The 19864-nt window shown below is 38.1% G+C and overlaps 1 protein-coding gene across 3 annotated transcripts in view; it reads left to right on the top strand.

The window, feature by feature from the left end:
* Positions 1–19864, top strand: part of NOX4 (NADPH oxidase 4) — a 177763-nt gene that overhangs the window by 36866 nt on the left and 121033 nt on the right. For 2 of the 3 annotated variants that reach the window (XM_004390478.2, XM_004390477.2), the window contains exons 3-6: positions 3022–3132; positions 4787–4871; positions 7303–7400; positions 12077–12104. In XM_004390478.2, coding sequence (XP_004390535.1) covers positions 3022–3132; positions 4787–4871; positions 7303–7400; positions 12077–12104 — 322 coding nt within the window. The remainder of the gene's footprint in view (positions 1–3021; positions 3133–4786; positions 4872–7302; positions 7401–12076; positions 12105–19864) is intronic. The other variant, XM_012559757.1, reaches the window with a different exon arrangement.

Below are 19864 nucleotides of genomic sequence, written 5' to 3'. Positions count from 1 at the left end.
TCCTGATAGTGCAAACAGTTAAGCACTTGCCTGCTGACCAAAAGGTTGTTGGTTCAAGTTCACCCAGCACCTCCTCAGTAGAAAGGCCTGGTGATCTACTTCCATAAAAATTAGCCATTGAAAACCCAATAGAGCACATTCAACTCTGACACATACAGGGTTGCTTTGAGTCGGATCAACTCAACAGGCAACTGGTTTATATATGTGTTTGCTTATATCTTTGCATTCTACTCTATAATGTTCTTCATTTCTTTTAATATGAAGATAATACTTTAAATAAGCTATCAATAAATGAAGACTTCATCTTACATACTTTGGACATGTTATTAGAAGGGACCAGTCTGTGGAGAAGGACATCAGGCTTGGTAAAGTAGATGTAGCAAAAAAGAGGAAGACCCTCAACCAGATGGATTGACATGGTGGCTGCAACAATGGGCTCAGGCATAACAAAGATTGTGAGGATGGTGCAGGACCGGGCAGTGCTTTGCTCTATTGTATGTAGGGTCGTCTCTATGAGTTGGAAACAACTCCATGGCACCTAACAGCCACAACAACAAATGAAGACTGGTGCTCAAAAAAACCCCGCATATATCCTGCTCCCAACACATGCTCAAACATATGAATCCCAGTTGTCAAAGGCACCATCTTATTTAAGATAGGAAAGAGCTAAGAAACTTTTTACAAAGACTTTGGGTTGTGTTTATAGAGTAGCCTTGTTGGTGTCCAGAGATTTTCTTCAGTTCACTGGGAATCCTCTCATCTCCCACCCATCATCCCTGGAGTGACTCTAGTGACCGTAGTAGGTCTGTGGATCTGCTAGGAGACCTTTGCATCCTATTCTATGCATTCTTGTTTCCAGAGAACTTATGGTGAGGGAATTGACTCAGGGCCGTCAATGGAACTGCCTCACTCCTACTTCTTATCACCCGGAATGAGAGCCACCATCATTCAGTGCAGTAACAGCTAACAGTTGAGCATTTACTGGGTTCCAGGCAGGATTCTAAGTATTTTAAATGTATTATCTCATGTAATCCTAGTGGGTACCATTACTCTTCAGAGTAATAGATGAGGCATTGGGGCACAGGTACATCCAGTGGTGTTCTACAGCCAACTCACACCAGCTGCGGGAGGCATTTGTTCACATGTCTTCCCAACTCTATATTCAGTAAGGTCACCTTGTAGGTTGAAATTGGTCATGGTAAGAGTATTTGCAGCACCACCCATAAAACTCGTTGCTATCAAGTCGATTCCGACTCAGCGACCCTATATGAAAGCATAGAACTGCCCCATAGGGTTTACAAGGCTGTAATCTTTATGGAAGCAGACTGTTGCATCTTTCTCCCGTGGAGCGGCTGGTGGATTTGAACCGCCAACCTTTCAGTTAGCAGCTGAGTGCTTAACCCTGTGCCACTAGGGCTTCTTATCTGCAGCACAGATATGGGCAAATTGCTAAAAATCCAACTCTTTTCCCCCCTAGAGAGCTGGCTTACTAATACACCACTGTGATATCATCATCTTGAATCCCTGCCTCACCTGCAGGCCTATCAACTGTCAACTGGTTAGAATTAACACGTGGGAGTTGGAAGGCAGGATTATGTAATTTATAAGAAAAGAGAATCTCTACAAATGGAGACGTGAAGCTTATATACCCTTTGACCTCTGTAAAAATAAGAACAAACAGTAGTCATTTTGAATTCTGTGGCTGAGATTGAGGCTGTGAGAGGCTTTGAGATGGAAGCTTCCGGCACCAAAGCCTTCTCCAGTGCGTGTTACTTAGTTGCAGAATAAGCTTTTGTTCAAATAGTCAAAAGTAGATTTTTATTACTTTCCCTGTTTATCACATTGCTTGTAAGTGCCATTCCTGTTGAAGACGATCTTCCCACCAGTAACAGGGACAACAAATTTTGTTCCCTGAGGGGAGGATGGGGATGAAAAGGAGGAACTGGGTTGGGGGAAGGTGGGGTCCACTGGGGAGGAGAGGTGGAAATCTTATCTGGAAATGCTGAAAATGAACTGGTGAAGGTATCAGAGGCTTAAGATTCTTATTCCCGTATTCATCTCTTCAGCACAGTTCAAGCACCTGCTATATACAAGGTAAGGAGCCCTGGTGGTGCAGTGGTTAAGTGCTCGACTGCTAACCAAAATGTCAGTGGTTTGAACCCACGGGAGAAAGATGTGGCAGTCTGCTTCCGTAAGGATTTACAGCCTTGGAAACGCTGTGGGGCAGTTTTACTCTGTCCTATAGGGTCGCTAAGAGTTGGAATTGACTCTGGCAATGGGTTTGGTTTATATACAAGGTGTGATGACTTTGATAGTATCAGGTAGATGCGAATGTGAACAAGACAGACATTGTTTTCTTCCTTCACAGAGCTCACTTTCGACCAGGGAATGACAGTCTATTAAAACAAGTGATTGAAGTAAAGTGTTAGAAGATGTTATAACGAGGGAAGTACAGAAATCAATGAGAGCGATTTAACAGTGGGATCTCTCCTAGTTTAGGGCCAAGGAACATCTCCAAAGGAATAGTGCCTTAAATGAAATCTGAAATGAGTGAGACAGTCAGTGGTGTGTGAGGGGTGAGTTGTATGTGGGGTAAGAGTGTTCCAGAGAGAGAAAACAGAATTGAAAAAGCGTTCTTTGAAACTGTGACATTATCAGTGGACAGAGCATCCAACACTGCCAATGTGGAGGTGCAGAACACACTGAGGCTTCGTAGGGCTCTCAACACCAGAACCATAGGTGGAGCCAGAGCAAGATATGGGCCTTGTGTTGGAAGAATGTACTCAGGTGAGTATAACACTAGCAGAAGTGAGAGAAATACTAAGTTTGATGAGACTGCAGAGCAGAAAGAGACCAGTTTCTCTTAGGGGGAAGGATTAGCTAAGACTCTTGAAGGAGGTGGCATTTGCTATGATCCTTAAAGGATGAGAAGGGTGAGACCTGAGTGTATAGACTGAACTCAGGGCTGTTTGTAGTTTCCTGTTGTCTTTGTGGTTTTTGACCCTTGCCTTATTTGTTCAGCTAGGATTGTGTCTAAGCAGAGCCTCCGCATCTGTTCTTAACCTCAACTGCAGCCTTATCCTTTTGCCCATGTGCCGAACCCTTCTGGCTTACCTTCGAGGATCCCAGAAGGTAAGAAAAAAAAAATCCTAGTGACAGATTCCAGCAGAAAAATTAAGTGTAACAATAGCATGTTAGTTCTGCTTCGTTTTCCTTGTAGTATGGTCTGACTTTCTGCTAGAGTGATTTCCTCAAAGATGAAAGTCAGGGCCATGTCACCTGTCAGGATGACCAGTGAGGTATTCTGCAAAGCTAGATAAGGGCAGAGGATAATAGAAATAGTTATTATTGATAGCAGTATCAGGCATTGTGGTAAACGCTTCACATATATGATCTTGAAACCTCTCAACAATTCTGTAAGCAGATATTGTTAGTTCTGCTTTATGGATGAGGAACCTGGGGCATAGAGAGTTTAAATCACTTGACCAAGGTTATGAGGCTAGTGAATGGCAGGGCTAAAATCAATCCCAGTTCTGAAGTCTTTCCACTCTATTATGCCTCATTGAAATCCTGTATTTTCATTTAGTTAAATCCAGGTGAGCTATCTAGAGCCCTGTGACCTGGGAGCAATACACAGGATGATTACTGGTATTGAGGGTATCTTATCTCTACTTAAAACACATACCTATTTTAAGCTGTGTAACAGGCTTGAAGAGATGTCTTGATTAGACTGTGATGTCGTGTGTGATATTTATTATTACAACATGAAAGATGTAAGAAAACAGAAAAGCACTTTGATAATCATTTCATTAAAACTAAAGTAAGGTTCTTTTTTATTTTTGATTATCCTCATGTGTATGTGTGTGTGTGTGTGAATGTGTGTGTGTTCTTTTCCTCACTAAGATAGTAAGGCACTGCTGGATAGATGCTGATATTATAGAGGTTGTTAACTTGAGGTAGCTTTGATGTTCTGTGAAGTTCATATCAGTGATTTTACTCTAGGAAAATTTCCCAACCTTTTCATGTAATTGCAGTTGGAAACTCTTTACTTTTAATGCAGTAATCTTTGGAAATAACTCTTTCCTTAGGCTGCCTACCATTGTAAAACGCTAGGTTTTGATCCATGTGGCTGGCCATTGGCTTGGCATGAAGAAAGAGATGATAATTGGCAGGCAATGAAAAATGCCCACCTAAGTCCCTCAGCAGTTAATAAGTCTTCAATAGTTGTCTCCTGGTGTGAAACATAGGTATTCAAAAATGCTTGACATTTTCCTATCAGATCAAGCAGGCATTTAAAACCATAAATGGATTGCTTTATTTAAAAATATAATTTATTTTTGGACTACAAAAGGAAATCATACATATTGTAAAACTCAACATTCCAGAAATTTGCTAAGCAATCAGTGAAAGTTTCTCCTAACTTCACCCTACCAGGACAGCCCCTGATGGTGGTTTAGCTAAATGCCAGTAGATGTCTTAACACATAATACCATTAGTTTTAAACAACATAGTATCATAGTGAAGTTTATGTTTTATGATTTTTTACCTAATAATATATCTCGCACATCTTTCCATATCAACACATATAGCCTTCTCACATTCTCTTTAATAGTTTCAGAATGTTCCATTGACTGGATATATCATGATTTATCTTACCAATTTTTAATTGATAGGCCGTTTCCATATTTCCAAATTTTTGATATTATAAACAATGCTGCACTGAAAAACTTTGTATATGTATCTTGTTTGTTGCATCATTTTTACCAAAATAAATTATTTTATTTAGGTTCCAAGCAGGCGAACAAGAAGATTATTAGATAAAAGCAGAACATTCCATATCACCTGTGGTGTTACTGTCTGTATTTTCTCAGGTGAGTAGGTCAAAAAGATGTTAAATATTACGTTAGAATTACACATTTTATAAATGGTATCTTTATTGTTCTGTAAGTTACCTGCTGTTACCAAATAGTGATTTGTTTTTTTTTAATTATATAACTTAATTTTCTGTTTAGTGTATTTGAAGAGGGCTGTTTAGGGAAGACTACAGAAAATGTGTATGTCTTATGTTTTTTTGCATTGTAATATCCAACTGTTGGCCTCCGAGCTGATAATGGCTGTTTTTTTTTAACATAAATAATTTCCTTTGGAAAGATTGAAAGAAGCAGACTAAAAATTTTAAGCTCCTAAAGTTACAATATTGCATGAGTTTAAAAGTGCATGAAAATTAGAATGTGAAATGCGAGTTCGTAGAATATGATTCCACCCTAAATTATATTTGATAATTTTTTTATATTAATAATTGAGTAGAAGAGTAAATGTCAAAATTTGTGGAAATTTACCTTGTTCCATTCCAAGTTAAAAAGTAGGGCAAGGATCTTTTGGTTTTTAAGAGTCATTATAAAATTTTTTTATTCTGAGCGTTTATATCATACTTTTCACATTTTTTGAACAGAAAGCAATAAACATAGTGATAAAGTACATGGACTCTGGAGTCAGATTATCTAGGTTGTCTTCCCATTTGCTCTTCTGCCTTAACTGTGTGATACCACCTCTTGGATCCTGTTTGTTGGTTTTTTAAGTGTAAAATGGATTGATAGCAGCACCTACCTCATAGGTCGTTGGAAGGCTAAAATCAGAAAATACACATAAAGTTCTTAGAATTAGCTATTATAATTTACAATCTGTGTTAATTATCCTAGTGGCATAGTACCTGCCATCTTGACTTGGCTGCTATTAGATATAACATAGCTGCTTTGATACTAAGGACATTTTCACTGGACATTTATGTATAGCCATTTTGATTCAGCAAGGTTTTGATGCAGCCATTACAAAAATACCATTAAACTTTTAGCTTTTTCAAAATTGCCAAGTACTGTTGAAGCAGACATCTTCACTCTACTATCCCTAAGTATCTATTCACTTGTAGTCCCCACCTCTGGACGTAAGAAACGGAAAGAGGCTCAGGAATGGGATTATGATGACTCCAGTGCAGTTCCAGGGTAGGGAGAGAGTAAGGGTCCAGGATGAGATGAGGCCCAGATTAGAGATAGATTAGGGTTAAAAACTGGAATCAAACTAGTTGCCATACAGTCGATTCCAACTCATGGCGACCACATGTGTGTCAGGGTAGAACAGTGCTCTATAGGATTTTCAATGGCTGATTTTTCAGAACTTGATCTCCGGGCGTTTCTTTGAAGGCCTCTCTGGGTGAGCTTGAACCTCCAAACTTTTCGTTAGCAACTGAGTGCATTAACCATTTGCACCACCCAGAGACTCCTGGACTAGGGTTAGAGAAGGTGAGAAATTAGAAATGGAGAAGGATCAGGAAACTTTGGCACATTTGTTACTTGATTTTCTCCAACTGTGTTTGTGTCCAAATATTGTGGTTCGTTTGAAGAACACCTAAGAGACTGAGATAGTGTGGTATTGCCATGAATGAGCATGTGCTTCAGAGTTGGATAAAAAGGGTTTGAATTCTGCCACTCACTAGTGATCTGACTTTGCCTAAGTTATCTTTCTTAACTTTAGTGTTCTTATCTTTAAAATAGGGCTGATGCTAATACCTCATTGTTGCGAGAATTAAATGAGACAATTTGTGCAAAGTGCCTGGGATACTTCCTGCTATTGTCCAAAATTAGAGGTCCTGAATTATTTTAAACTAAAGGGCCTTTTAATGAAGGTGAATGTTTCCCTTAAGGATGTAGCTCATACAGCTGTTATCTGAGATTATTTTTCAGGAGAATTCAGAGAGAATGGTAATTCCTGTAAGGTAAATTATCTATTAAATGTAATTATTATTTTCCTGACGTTTTGCCACATGAAGTGTTACCAACACTTTTGCTGTTGGGTTTAGAATATTACAATTTGAATCTGCAGCCTATATTCTAGGTATGATAGTGAAATACACAAGGTATAGAGCACGGTCGGAGTTATGGGAGAGGTGAAGTGTAGAGCATCTAAAATACCCAGCAGCTGCATGCATGCATGTGTACATACATACATATTATGCACACACATATATGTGCGTGTGTTTAGTGTGTGTGTGTGTATAAAAATATTTTCTAGGCCTTACTTGCTAGGGTTATTTCATTCCAGCTTTTGAAAATTTGACCTTTCTACATGAATTGTAATACCAAAACTGTTTATATTTAAGTGTTTTTGTATCTTAAGGCTTTACTCTTTTCTTTAGTATCCACTGCTCATATAGCTGTCAGAGTTTGACCCTGTATTTACCTGGAGAGAGGAGCTGACTCCTTGCCATAGAGCATACCCCACTGACTTGTGCCTGTTGTGATTCTGTAGGTGTGCACGTGGCTGCCCATCTGGTGAATGCCCTCAACTTCTCAGTGAACTACAGCGAGGATTTTTTGGAACTGAATGCAGCGAGATGCCGAGATGAGGTGGGTGGACTCTGTCTTCCCATTTTCCTTTTCACTTTTCACAGGATGACTAATGAGGGTCTGCAGTTTTCACAGAAAATTCGTACCTTGCTGCTCCTTTCGAGTGCTTTTAAAACGCAGTTGTCAAGTTGAATTTTGTTCCTTTTCAGTAGAAAATATAGGTAATTACTATTTCATAGTCTTTCCTGCTGGAAATGGAAGTTTGGAGAGTATCTACTTTTTATATTCTGCAATGTTCACATGGGCGCCACTCAGGACTCCTCCTGACCCTCAACAGCTTTTGTCAAATTTCTGTCATTCAGGAGAGAATGTGAACAATGCCATTAGAAGGTAAAAATCCTTTAATAACTCAAATACTATGCATGCAGGAGGAGGGGCAGGAAGGCAGGATGATTGATTATTTGTAGATCCTGGATCATCAGTTTATTTGACTTTTAAAAAAGTATTATTGAGTTTTTATGACTTATTCTATTATTTTTGATTTTTGAAAGAGATGATCTTGAGCTGAATTCTAAAGTAGGCAACATGTGACCTAGGGGCTCTTCTGTCCATAAGAAGTTACCCAGTAAATGAAATTATATGTGCCAGGTTCTGGGTCAGAGCCTGGTGAACGGTGCGTGCAGACACCTAGATGGGTCTCTGTTGCTCAGTACTTTCACACTGTCCTCAGCCTGCCTTGACTTCACAACCAAGACTATATCTGCAGCCAGACTGTTTGGTGTGGCGTCCCATTTGATCAGGACCTTTCTGCTGACTCAGTGTGGTAGTGACTAAGTGAGATTGTTCTCCATCTTCCCCCACTCCATTCCCTCTCTACCTGTCACCAGTTATCTAGGTTAATACTGGTGAGATCATGTGCTTGGTCTGTGTCCCAGAACAAAACAAAGGAAAGAATATTAACAAACAGAAACAAATTACAGAACTAAAGTAGCAAGTAGTCTTTGATATATCCCTTGCTTCTGCTGTTAATTTTAAAAACACCTGTCTTAGTTTCCTAGTGCTGCTATAACAGAAATACCACAAATAGATGGCTTTAACAAAGAGAATTTTATTCTCTGACAGTTTAGGAGGCTAGAAGTCTGAATTCAGGGTGCCAGCTCCAGGGGAAGGCTTTCTGTCTCTGTTGAGTCTGGAGGAGGTCCTTGTCATCAGTCTTCCCCTGGTCTAGGAACTTCTCAGTGCAGGGACCCAGGGTCCAAAGGACATACTATGCTCCCGGCTTTGCTTTATTAGTGGTATGAGGTCCCCCTGTCTCTCTGCTTGCTTCTCTCTTTTATATCCCAGAAGAGATTGATTTAAGACACAACCTAGTCTTGTAGATTGTGTCCTGCCTCATTAACATAACTACCTTTAATCATGCCTCATTAACATCATAGAGGTATTAGGGTTTACAATACATAGGAAAATCTCATCAGATGACAAAATGGCGGACAATGACACAGTCTTGGAGATGTCCTCGCCAAGTTGACAGGTATTTTTCGGGAGCACAATTCAATCCATGACAACACCCATATGATTTAACTGGTCTCTTGTGGTGCCTAGGCATTGATATTTTTAAAAAGCTTACCAGGCGATTTATTAGAGAACGAGTGAGAAGTCCAACTCCATAGCATGCCACTGGAAGCTCTTCACATGTAAGGATTTTTGATCCAGTGTTACCATTTCTTTCTGTCTCTCACTGCCTTCCCCCTTTGCTGATATTGTTGTTGTTGTTAGGTGCCTTGGAGTCGGTTCTAATTCATAGCGACCCTGTGTACAACAGAACGAAACAACTGCCTGGTCCTGCACCATCCTCACAATTGTTGTTATGCTTGAGCCCATTGTTGCAGCCACTGTGTCAGTCCATCTTGTTAAGGGTCTTCCTCTTTTTCTCTGGCCCTCTACTTTACCAAGCATGATGTTCTTTTCCAGGGACTGATCTCTCTTGGGGTTATTGTTTCCTGCTCCTGCCATACAATTTACTTTTTTGCTTCTCTTTTTCTTCTTTGCTTCTCCCTTTTGTTTTTAAACCTTTAATAACCATAGTAGTTATATCGTTTGAATGTAGTATGCTTTTGCTTAAAACTTGTCACTGCCGAGTTGATTCCAACTCATAACAACCCAATAGGACAGACTAGAGCTGCCCCATAGCGTTTCCAAGGAGCGGCTAGTGGATTCTAACTGCTGACCTGTTGGTTAGCAGCTGAGCTCTTAACCACTATGCTGCCAGGTCTCCACTATATATACACAGGCATGAAAATATACATATGTTTTGTGCTGTCAAGTCGATTGCAACTCATAGTGACCCAGAGTAGAACTGGGACAGAGTAGAACTGCCCTGTAGGGTTTCCAAGGCTGTAATCTTTATGGAAGCAGACTACCACATCTTTCTCCTGCGGGGCAGCTGGTGTGTTAGAATCGCCAACCTTTTGCTTAGTACTCCAAAATTTTTAGATATTTTTGAACTTCTAGTTATTAAAATTATTTTATTTCAAGAGTAATACAAGCTCAGGTACATGAAGTTAAAAGTGAAATCTTTCCCCACTGTCTACTCCAGAGATGGCCACAGTGAACTGTTTTATGTTTTCTTCTAAGATATTTTTAGTTGTACTTTATGAAGCATATTTCTCTGCATTGTGCTTTTTTCCATTAACTGCCATATTTGTCTGCTAATTCTGTCTCTCCCTCTCTCTAATGTATATATAATTATTTTCGTATGGATATGCCGTAATTTTTTAAGCTTCTTTCTTATTTACAGATATTTAGGTTGATTCTGTATTTTTGTTATGAACCACACTCCAGTAAACTTATTTCTTTGTACACTTCTAGCAGTATCTCTGTAAGACCAATTCATAAAATTAGACCTTTGGTTCAAAAGTTTAGTTTTGGTGGACATTGCCAAATTATCCAAAAAGTCTTCACAGGTTTACACACTTGGGCCATCAGTATATGAGAATGCCTATTTGCTTATCTCATCTTTTTTTTATTTTTTATTTTTGCCAATTTGATGGAAGAGTGGTAACTCATTGTTTTAACTTATATTTTCTCTTTTCTTCCTTCCTGTGTTTTTTCTTTCTTTCCTTTTTCCTTTATCCCTCTCTTCTTTCTTTCAATAAATATTTACTGAGCGCCTAGTAGGTACTGGGCAGTATGCTAGGTAAAGATGAAAAAAAATTATATAAATTAACAAATACATAATATATATGCATTTAAGTATATATTTATATATGTGTGTGTTCTGTGCCGTCAAGTCAATCCCAACTCATAGCGACCTTCTATGGCAGAGTGGAACTGTCTCATAGGATCTCCTAAACTGTAAGCTTTACAGAGCAGATCACCAGGTTTTTGTTCCTGTGGAGTAGCTGGTAGGTTCGAACCACTGACCCTTCGGTTAGCAGTTGAGTGCTTAACCATTGCACCACCAGGGTTCTTTATATATACTGTGAAATGCCTTTGGAAAAGATCAACTTGTGCTATGCACCTTATTGTTCTTACTTTATGCTTTTAATCTGTCTGAAATAACCCACCTTCCAACTTTTGCACATTCTGATGTCCTAAGTCTACCTCATCTTGTCGTTTATGAAACAGTCTCTGACTCACATGTTCCATTTTCCTTCCTTGACAGTATTATGTGTTCCATCTTCTGGGTTTCTGTAGCTATTAATTCATATTTCTAGTATTGCCACTTCATTCAACCTGTCTTATATTAATACTAGTTTTTTTATGTATCAGTTTTCTCCAGCTCACTCTTTAGCCATGTTTTTAAACCAGGGGTGTAAGTTATTTGACCTAAGCCAGGTGAGGAGCTATTGATGGGCAAGAAGTCTTTCTTCATGGCCCCTGAAATCACACCATATAAATGACTTCCTACTCGGTATGTAACCTGGCCTGACTTCAGATTCAAAGGAGGGATAAGAAAAGGAATGCAGAAATTGTGCAGCAGTAAGCACCGTGAGGATGAAAAATGAAATCCAAAAATCTATTAAGGGTCGATCAGTGTTTTCCAGAAGGTAGAAAGGGAGTTGATTTTAATCCATTACAACATGAGAGATATAATTTAAAGGAACTATTACAGTAACAATTAATATTACAATATTAATGTTACAATATTAATAGTATTGTTTTATATTTGCAAGTAGCAGGAACCCTCTCCGCTTTGTGTATTCTCACCATTTTTCACAGTGTTTGAAACAGAGTAAATTCTCAATTAGTCTTTTTAGGACTAAGTTTAGAGTGTACAAACTCTTTTACAGATTTTACTACATATGATCTTCCTGTCTGGACTCCTTATGAATTCAGTTTGGCAATTATGATAGACAGTGTGTATATTAATGGTTTCACATTATAGCCAAAGATACCAAATCTCAAAAGGATCAGAGGGTGGGCTTAAAGCCACTGCCACTAGCTTTTAAGTGGACATTAGGATTAAAATCCAGACCTTCTGACTTCTCATCTAGCACTCTGCCTTTCTCAGATGGATAGGTTTCTCTGAGCTGGATTTTGTCCTTGTTATAATCGTTCTCTAGCATTGTGGGAAAAAAAAATAGAAACTTAAACCTCTCATTTCCACTGGGAGGACAGTATGTTAATGGCCCAATACATGCCTCTTATACCCTGTAGATTCCTTGTAGAATTTTACATCATCAGTGTTTTATTTTTCAGTCTCATTTTTTTTTTTCTTTCTTTCTTTCTCTCAGGATCCTAGAAAACTTCTCTTCACAACTGGTAAGTTGTTATTCTTACTGTCTCTGAACATTCAGGAAAATCTTTTAAAATAAGCATCTTCAAATTCCACAGCAATTAGATTTTTGTTAAGATATAATGGGAAATTTGCATATCAGAACAAATATTAGGGGGTCAGGTATAAGGTTGCAGTAAAACAGTGGTTTGGCTTGGCTGGTGGTGGGAGGCCTGCTTTGATCATTGTGCTCTTTTGGGAACAGTCTATGTGGGTGGGATCTGACTGAGACCAGCAGCTCAAGGGTTGGGCAGAAACCTTGAGGGGCTGTGGATTTGTGTTGTTGGGGGAGGGCCATCTCGGGAGGGTGAGGTGGGAATGGTTGTGCAGCTTGAGGAGTGTGGTTGATGTCACTGGGTGGTGCATGTAGAGGCTGTTGAATTGGTGTGTGTTTTGCTGTGTGTGTTATCAAAGGCAGCAGTAAGATAAATAAAATTTAGGAAAAAAACAAACAAAAACACAGAAAGTCAGGGCAAACAATTGAGGTATAAATGAATGGAGAGTAAAAGTGAGCAAAAACATTCTCCTTTCATATGTCCTTCCAATGAAAACAATATAACACCATATGCTTGTTAAGGACCTGCTTTGTGATCGGTGCTATGGTAGGTACTGTGGAGGATAATATGTGTATAATGGGAGGAAACACCAAGCATTCTGGGTATCAATGTCATTTTTATTATTCAGTTAATTTAGTAGGACCACTTGTGATCAAAAACCTATACGATATAGCAATTTTATATTTAAGCAAAAATGAGGAGAAACATAGTCATGAAAATAACTTATTTTTCTTGAATCATGTCCCCGTTTTCATTTGTAATTTATTTTTCCTTCTTAAACATATTGCCCATGAAATCTCAGTCTAGACTATTAATTTGTTAGGGCACAGTTGAACACAACAAAATTTTGCCCTGATATTAGTACAATTCTTACTGTCATTCTTCCTTTCTCAACCTTACATTTATAATGATGAAAGGAGAAAGCTGCATTTTGGGAATTTTTAGCACATATTTTAGGGACAAGGATGATTGGCTAGTTGGGATGGTCTATCATAAATGATTGGCTGTAGTACCCTATTCAGGATCAGAATTGGATATGTGACTGAGACATTGCTTTGTTAAATGCATTGTTTTTCTTTTGAGTCAGTTTTTTGTTGAAAAATCACAAAAATTCAGATACTTTCTCCCTCCATGTCACAACTACATACTTGGATTTATAAAATATGTTTGGTTTCTGCATATAGACATATGATATTTGTCACTTGTCAAGTATTTCACAGTGTTCTCCTTAGTAAGTAATACATTTTAGTTTTGCTTACAGCTTTGCTTACTGAGAACATGTTTTTACTTAAGCCTTAAGAATTGGATGAGAAATAGGAGGGGGAAGAATCAGAAAAACAAAACCTTATGTATGAATCAATGTATTTTTTGGTTTATATTGAAATAATTTAAGAGAAATAAACAAGAATGTCGTTTTAGTATTATTTTCTATGGTACACAGTTTATTTGAAGGCTTAGAACATTTAAAGTGTTTAAAGAAGTTAAGTTTACAAAGATATTAAAAAACCTTATGTGACAAAGATATTACATTCAAGTGTTTAGTATAATCAATACTTCATTATAAGCAGGTGGACTTTTTTAACCTCCATTCTCATCTCCTAGAATGAAACCCATAGCTCTGTGTTCTGGCCCAAGGGTCTAAGTGGAGAAGATACTTAAAACTTCAAATTTCCTTGATCCTCATCCTAGAGATTGTCTGGAGTGAGGCGTGGGAATGTGTTTTACTAACCTTCCCACATTCTTCAGGAGTTACTGTTCTACCCCTGCTGAACATCTCCTCATGTTCTTAAGGATACCTTCTCACCACTAGCTCTTTCCTGAAATAGCCTCATCTTGTTTGTTTGCCTGGTCTACTCCTGTTCATCCTTTTTTTTTTTAATTAATTAATTTTTTTATCGTACTTTAGATGAAGGTTTACAGAACAAGTAGTTTCTCATTAAACAGTTAGTACACATATTGTTTTATGACATTGGTTAACAACCCCATGACATGTCAACACTCTCCTTTCTCGACCTTGGGTTCCCTATTACCAGCTTTCCTGTCCCCTTCTGCCTTCTAGTCCTTGTCCCGGGCTGTTGCGCCCCATTAGTCTCGTTTTGTTTTATGTGGCTGTCTAATCTTTGGCTGAACGGTGAACCTCGGGAGTGACTTCATTAATGAGTTAAAAGGGTGTCTGGGGGACATACTCTCACGCTTTCTCCAGTCTCTGTCAGACCAGTAAGTCTGGTCTTTTTTTGTGAGCTAGAATTTTGTTCTACATTTTTCTCCAGCTCTGTCTGGGACCCTCTGTTGTGATCCCTGTCAGAATAGTCAGTGGTGGTAGCCAGGCACCATGTCATTGTACTAGACTCAGTCTGGTGGAGGCTGTGGTAGTTGTGGTCCATTAGTCCTTTGGACTAATCTTTCCCTTGTATCTTGTTTTCTTCATTCTCCCTTGCTCCCGAAGGGATGAGATCAGTGGAGTATCTTAGATGGCTGCTTATAGGCTTTTAAGACCGCAGATGCTACTCAGCAAGGTAGAATGTAGAACATTTTCCTTATAAACTACGTTACACCAGTTGAGCTAGATGTTCCCCAAGACGATGGTCCCCACAGCCCTCTGCCCAGCCATACGGTCCCTCAGGGGGTTTGGATGTGTCTATGGAGCTTCCATGACCTTTCCTTGTACAAGTTGTGCTGGCTTCCCCAGTATTGTGTACTGTGTTGCCCTTCACCAAGGTTATCAGTTATCTGTTGTCTATTTAGTATCCCCCCCCCCCACAACCCTCCCATCCCTTGTAACCATCAAAGATTGTTTCTTTTTGTGTGTAAACAGTTTCATGAGTTTTACAGTAGTGGTCTCATACAATATTTGTCCTTTTGTGATTGACTTATTTCACTCAGTGTAATGTCCTCCAGTTTCATCCATGTTTTGAGATGCTTCGCGGATTCATCATTGTTCTTTATTGTTGCATAATACTCCATTGTGTGTATGTAACATAGTTTGTTTATGCATTCGTCTGTTGATGGGCATCTAGGTTGTTTCTGTCTTTTTGCTATTGTGAACAATGCTGCCATGAACATGGGTGTGCATTTGTCTATTCGTGTGACAGCACTTATTTCTCTAGGATATATTCCTTGGAGTGGGATTGCTGGATCATATGGTATTTCTAGCTTTCTAAGGAAGCACCATATCATTTTCCAAAATGTTTATATGATTTTGCATTCCCACCACAAGTGCATAAGAGTTCCGATCTCCCTGCAGCCTCTCCAGCTTTTGTTATTTCCAGTTTTTTTGATTCGTGCCAGTAATGCCAGGGTAAAATGGTATGTCATTGTGGTTTTGATTTGCATTTCTCTAATGGCTAGTGATCACGGCATTTCCTCATGTGTCTGTTGGCCAGTTGAATGTCTTCTTTGGTGAAGTGTCTGTTCATTTCCTTTGCCCATTTTTTAATTGGAGTATTTGTCTTTTTGCTGTAGAGGTGTTGGATTTTCTTGTAGATTTTAGAGATTAGACCTTTGTCTGATTTGTAATGCCCAAAATTTTTTTCCCAGTCTGTAGGTTCCCTTTTTACTCTTTTGGTGAAGTCTTTTGATGAGCATAAGTATTTAATTTTTAGAAGTTCCCAGTTACCTAGCTTATCTTCTGGAGTTTGTGTATTGCTGGTTATGGTTCGTATCCTGTTAATGCCGTGTATTAGGGCCTCTAGCATTGATCCTATTTTTTCTTCTATGAACTTTATACTTTTTGGCTTTATATTTAGGTCACTATTTGTGGATGATATGATACTATACATAGTTGTCTTTTATGGTGGATTTTGTTTTAATGTCTATTTTATCTGAGGTTAGTATTGCCACTCCTGCTCTTTTTCGGTAGCTATTTCCTTGATATGTTTTTTTCCATCCTTAGATTTTTAATAAATTTATGTCTTTGTTTCTAAGGTGTGTCTCTTGTAGACAGCATATTGATGGATCCTGTTTTTTTATCCATTCTGTCACTGTCCATCTCTGTGGGTGCATTTAGACCATTTAAGTTCAGTGTAATTAGTGATGGGTGTGAGTTTATGGCTGTCGTTATATAGTGCTGTTTTTTTGTGGTGCTGACGTTTTCTTTGTTCCTCTTACTCTCCTGTGCTGAGTTCCTTTTGTTTGTGGATTTTTTTTTCATTTCTTTTGTTTTTGTAGTTTTTGTTTTACTGAGCCTTTATGTTTTTCCTCTTTACTTTGATGAGTAGGTTTGTTAACTTTCTTTGTGGTTACCTTGAAATTTACCTTTATCTTCCTAGGTTTGAACCAGTCTATTATTACTTGGTATTGCCTTGCCTTCCTCTCCATTAGGAGGTTCTATACCTACACTGTTTATTCCCTCTTTTATTGTTCTGATGTTGTTGTCATTTACAGATTAACCTCTCTGTTTCCCTGTTGTAATTCTTTTGGTTTTGGATAGTCCTTGAGAGTTCATTTCCTGGGTTTGTATCTGGATGGTACAATCTTACATCCTACATTCAACAATTGCAATTGCAATTGCCTATCTCTCTCTCCTCTATTGGGCCAGTATTTCTTTTAGAGCAGCATTCGTTTTATCTCTAGCACTTGACAGTGCATTATAGATGCCCAGAATATATTTATTGAATGAATAAAAGCCATTTCTTTAACTCTTCTATCTGATGTATAGCTCTTCTCTGTTACCATCCAGATAATAGGTTAGTGTGCCTCTGTTTGGCTATTTCCAGTGATAGGAACTCATTACTTCTCAAGATAGCCCAGTCTTTCTTTTTTTGATAACACTAATTGTAATACATTTTTCTTTTTTATTGATCTTAAATTTTTTACTTTATAAATGTTAGACTCTAGTCTTTTTATATTTTGGAGAGATAGAAAGGAAAAACTAATTCTTTAGATAAAAGAAATAACTTCATAAATCTGAAGGAACATTTAATATCACTTAATTCATTTTCCTTGGTCTTAGTCTTCAGATGAGTTTCAGCAAGACTGGGGATTTGCCTAAAGGACAAATAATCCCAGAGTATATTGACAATTGGTTCGATTTTCTGGGGCTTCTACTTCATCTTCAAATGACCTAAGTCAACTATTTTGCCCCCTCAAAGTCTCCAGTATTCTGCCTTCTCCATGTCTCTCTCCATGTTCTGCTCTAAAAGAAGTTCTCAAGTCAAATAAGTTTGAGGGAAATTTGTTTAAGTTTAAAAGGGTTTCTTGACATTGCTACTTCTCAAAGCTTTTAATATACTGATATGCCTTGTAATGCTCTCCAAGGAATGGGTAAAACATTTTTGAGTAATAGAAATTAATATCTCAAGGAATTAATGTTCCAAATAATACACTTTGAAAATTATAGCTCTATTCTAAAAATACTCAGCTTATTCAAGTGTCTTTCAGATGAAGTGATTTGCAGACATTCCATAACTAATCTTGGCATGTTCAGAACCACATAGGAAATCTTGTATGTAGAAGGAGTAGAACATTAATAAAGGCTCAATAAAGTTATTGAAAAGGCCCCTCCAACCATAAATTTCACACTTATGGAGCCATCTGAGATGCTATCATTTAGTTATTTACTTGGTCAAATAAAGGTCTTTTTTTATAACTTGAATACAGAGAGATTGAGCTTCCCCCTGTTTTTTTCCTCAAATGTATTGAGTTGTAATTGAGCTACACTAAACTACACATATTTAAAATATGCAGTTTGTTCAGTTTTGACATATGTATACACATTTGACATCATCACCAAAATCAGGATAACAAATATTTCTATCACCCCAAAAAGTTTTTTGTGCCCCTTGTAGTACATTCATCCTTCTGTGCCTCTGGGGCAACCTCTGATATGCTTTTTATCACTAAAGAATGGTTTGAATCTTCTAGAATGTTACATTAAAAGAAACTATAGAATTTGGATTTTTTTTTTTTTTTTTTTTTTTTTGAGGGCGGTGGCATAAATGGTTAAGCACTCCACTACTAGCCAGAAGTTTAACTGTTTGAATCACCCGCCGGTCCCTTGGAAGACCGACCTGGTGACCTGCTTCTGAAAGATCACAGCCTTGAAAACTATATGGGGCAGTTTTACTCTGCACATACAGGGTCACCATGAGTTGGAATCGACGGCAACTAACAACAACAACATGACTTTTTTCACTCAGCATAATAATTTTGTGATTTATCCATGTTGATGCATATGTGTCACCAATTTATGGTTTTTTATTGCTGATTAATTTTCCAGTGGTGGACATACATCGATTGTTTCTCCATTCATCTGTTGACGAAGATTTGAGTTGTTTACAGTTTTTGTCTGTAAAAGTTAAGTGACTGTGAACATTCTTGAGTAAGTCTTTGTGTGAACATATGCAGTGTTTCTCTTGGGTAAATGGCTCAGTCATTTTGTAGTTATGCTATTCTTTTTACATAGTACATTTTCTGTTCTTTGATACTTTAGTGTGAACGTGTTTAGTTTGCTTTGTTTTGTTACCTCTGTGGCACCGTGATTAAGAACTTGGCTGCTAACCAAAAAGTCGGCAGTTCGAATCTACCAGGAGCTCCTTGGAAACCCTATGGGGCGGTTCTACTCTGTCCTATGTGGTCACCATAAGTCAGAATTGACTCGACGGCAACGAGTTTGGTTTTTTTGGTTTTAAGAAGTAAGCACTCACCTGGAGAAAATGGAAAAGACTTTGGGAAAGAGAGTAACCTGGGAAGGAAGTGTAGAGGAGAGATGATTTGAATTCGGCACATCAGGAAAGGGAAGGTTTTATTAGGCTTCTGAGTCTTTGTATTGGGAAGAGTGAGGAGGAAAGGTAATCGAGCGTGTAAGACTCCAAAAACTAACTCTCCTTATTTCCCGTTTAGGCCCATAAGTACAAACTTCTTCCTACGGTAATGAGATTTTTAGTTTTGTCATTTTCCAGTGATTCTGGAGTCTCTAGAGTCTTAATGATGCACACCTGTATTGGTTTTTCATAGTACCCAGCTTGTCTGCTTATGTTAAGTGGCTCACAAGCCATGATGGTCCTGTTTCTTCGGTGGTTCCTTGGCAAGAACAGAAGCGGGGGAATGACTATCCTTTTTGGAAAGAGAATTGCTCTAATAGCTTTTCTGTGTGGCCTGACTTAAGGTGGAGTTTCTCAGCTGGGGTATGATTGTAAGGTAACTGATAGACAGGATATTTAATTTGGTAGTAATAAGGTAAGAAGAATTGAGATTTTACCTTTCCGAGGTATAGCGTGTCAGCTATTCATTTTGAACAGGCATTATGGACTGACACTGGATTTGTAACAATCTATCATGTCATTAACTTGGAAAACTAACATATTTGCATGTTTTCTTTCTTTTTTTTTCCCTAAACAAATGTTATACCATGTCAGAAGGAGTGATTTCAGCATGTTTTCAATACCAAGACGAAGTATGTCTGTAAATGTGCTACAAATTTCAGGATTGTAATTTTTTTCTTGAAATACATGATCTTATAGTCTATATTTGAAGTTATGATTTTTAGAAAGCTTTAGATTTTGTTTATTTTTTCTTTAAAATTATTGCAGGTAGTGAAGACCAAAAGCAATTTATTTGAAATTGAAACTGAAGGGGATATTAATTTGATTAAAAGCGGGTAGCTGGGGGAGATTTAGTACTATGGTGGAGAAAACTGAACCTGTAGAGTGTTGAATGTTGCATCTGTCCGTCTGCAGTGATTACTGGCATAT

Source organism: Trichechus manatus, unplaced genomic scaffold (genome assembly GCF_000243295.1).
Source record: "Trichechus manatus latirostris isolate Lorelei unplaced genomic scaffold, TriManLat1.0 scaffold00302, whole genome shotgun sequence".
Taxonomy (NCBI): Eukaryota; Metazoa; Chordata; class Mammalia; order Sirenia; family Trichechidae; genus Trichechus; species Trichechus manatus.
This window is presented reverse-complemented; position numbering and strand designations above follow the sequence as displayed.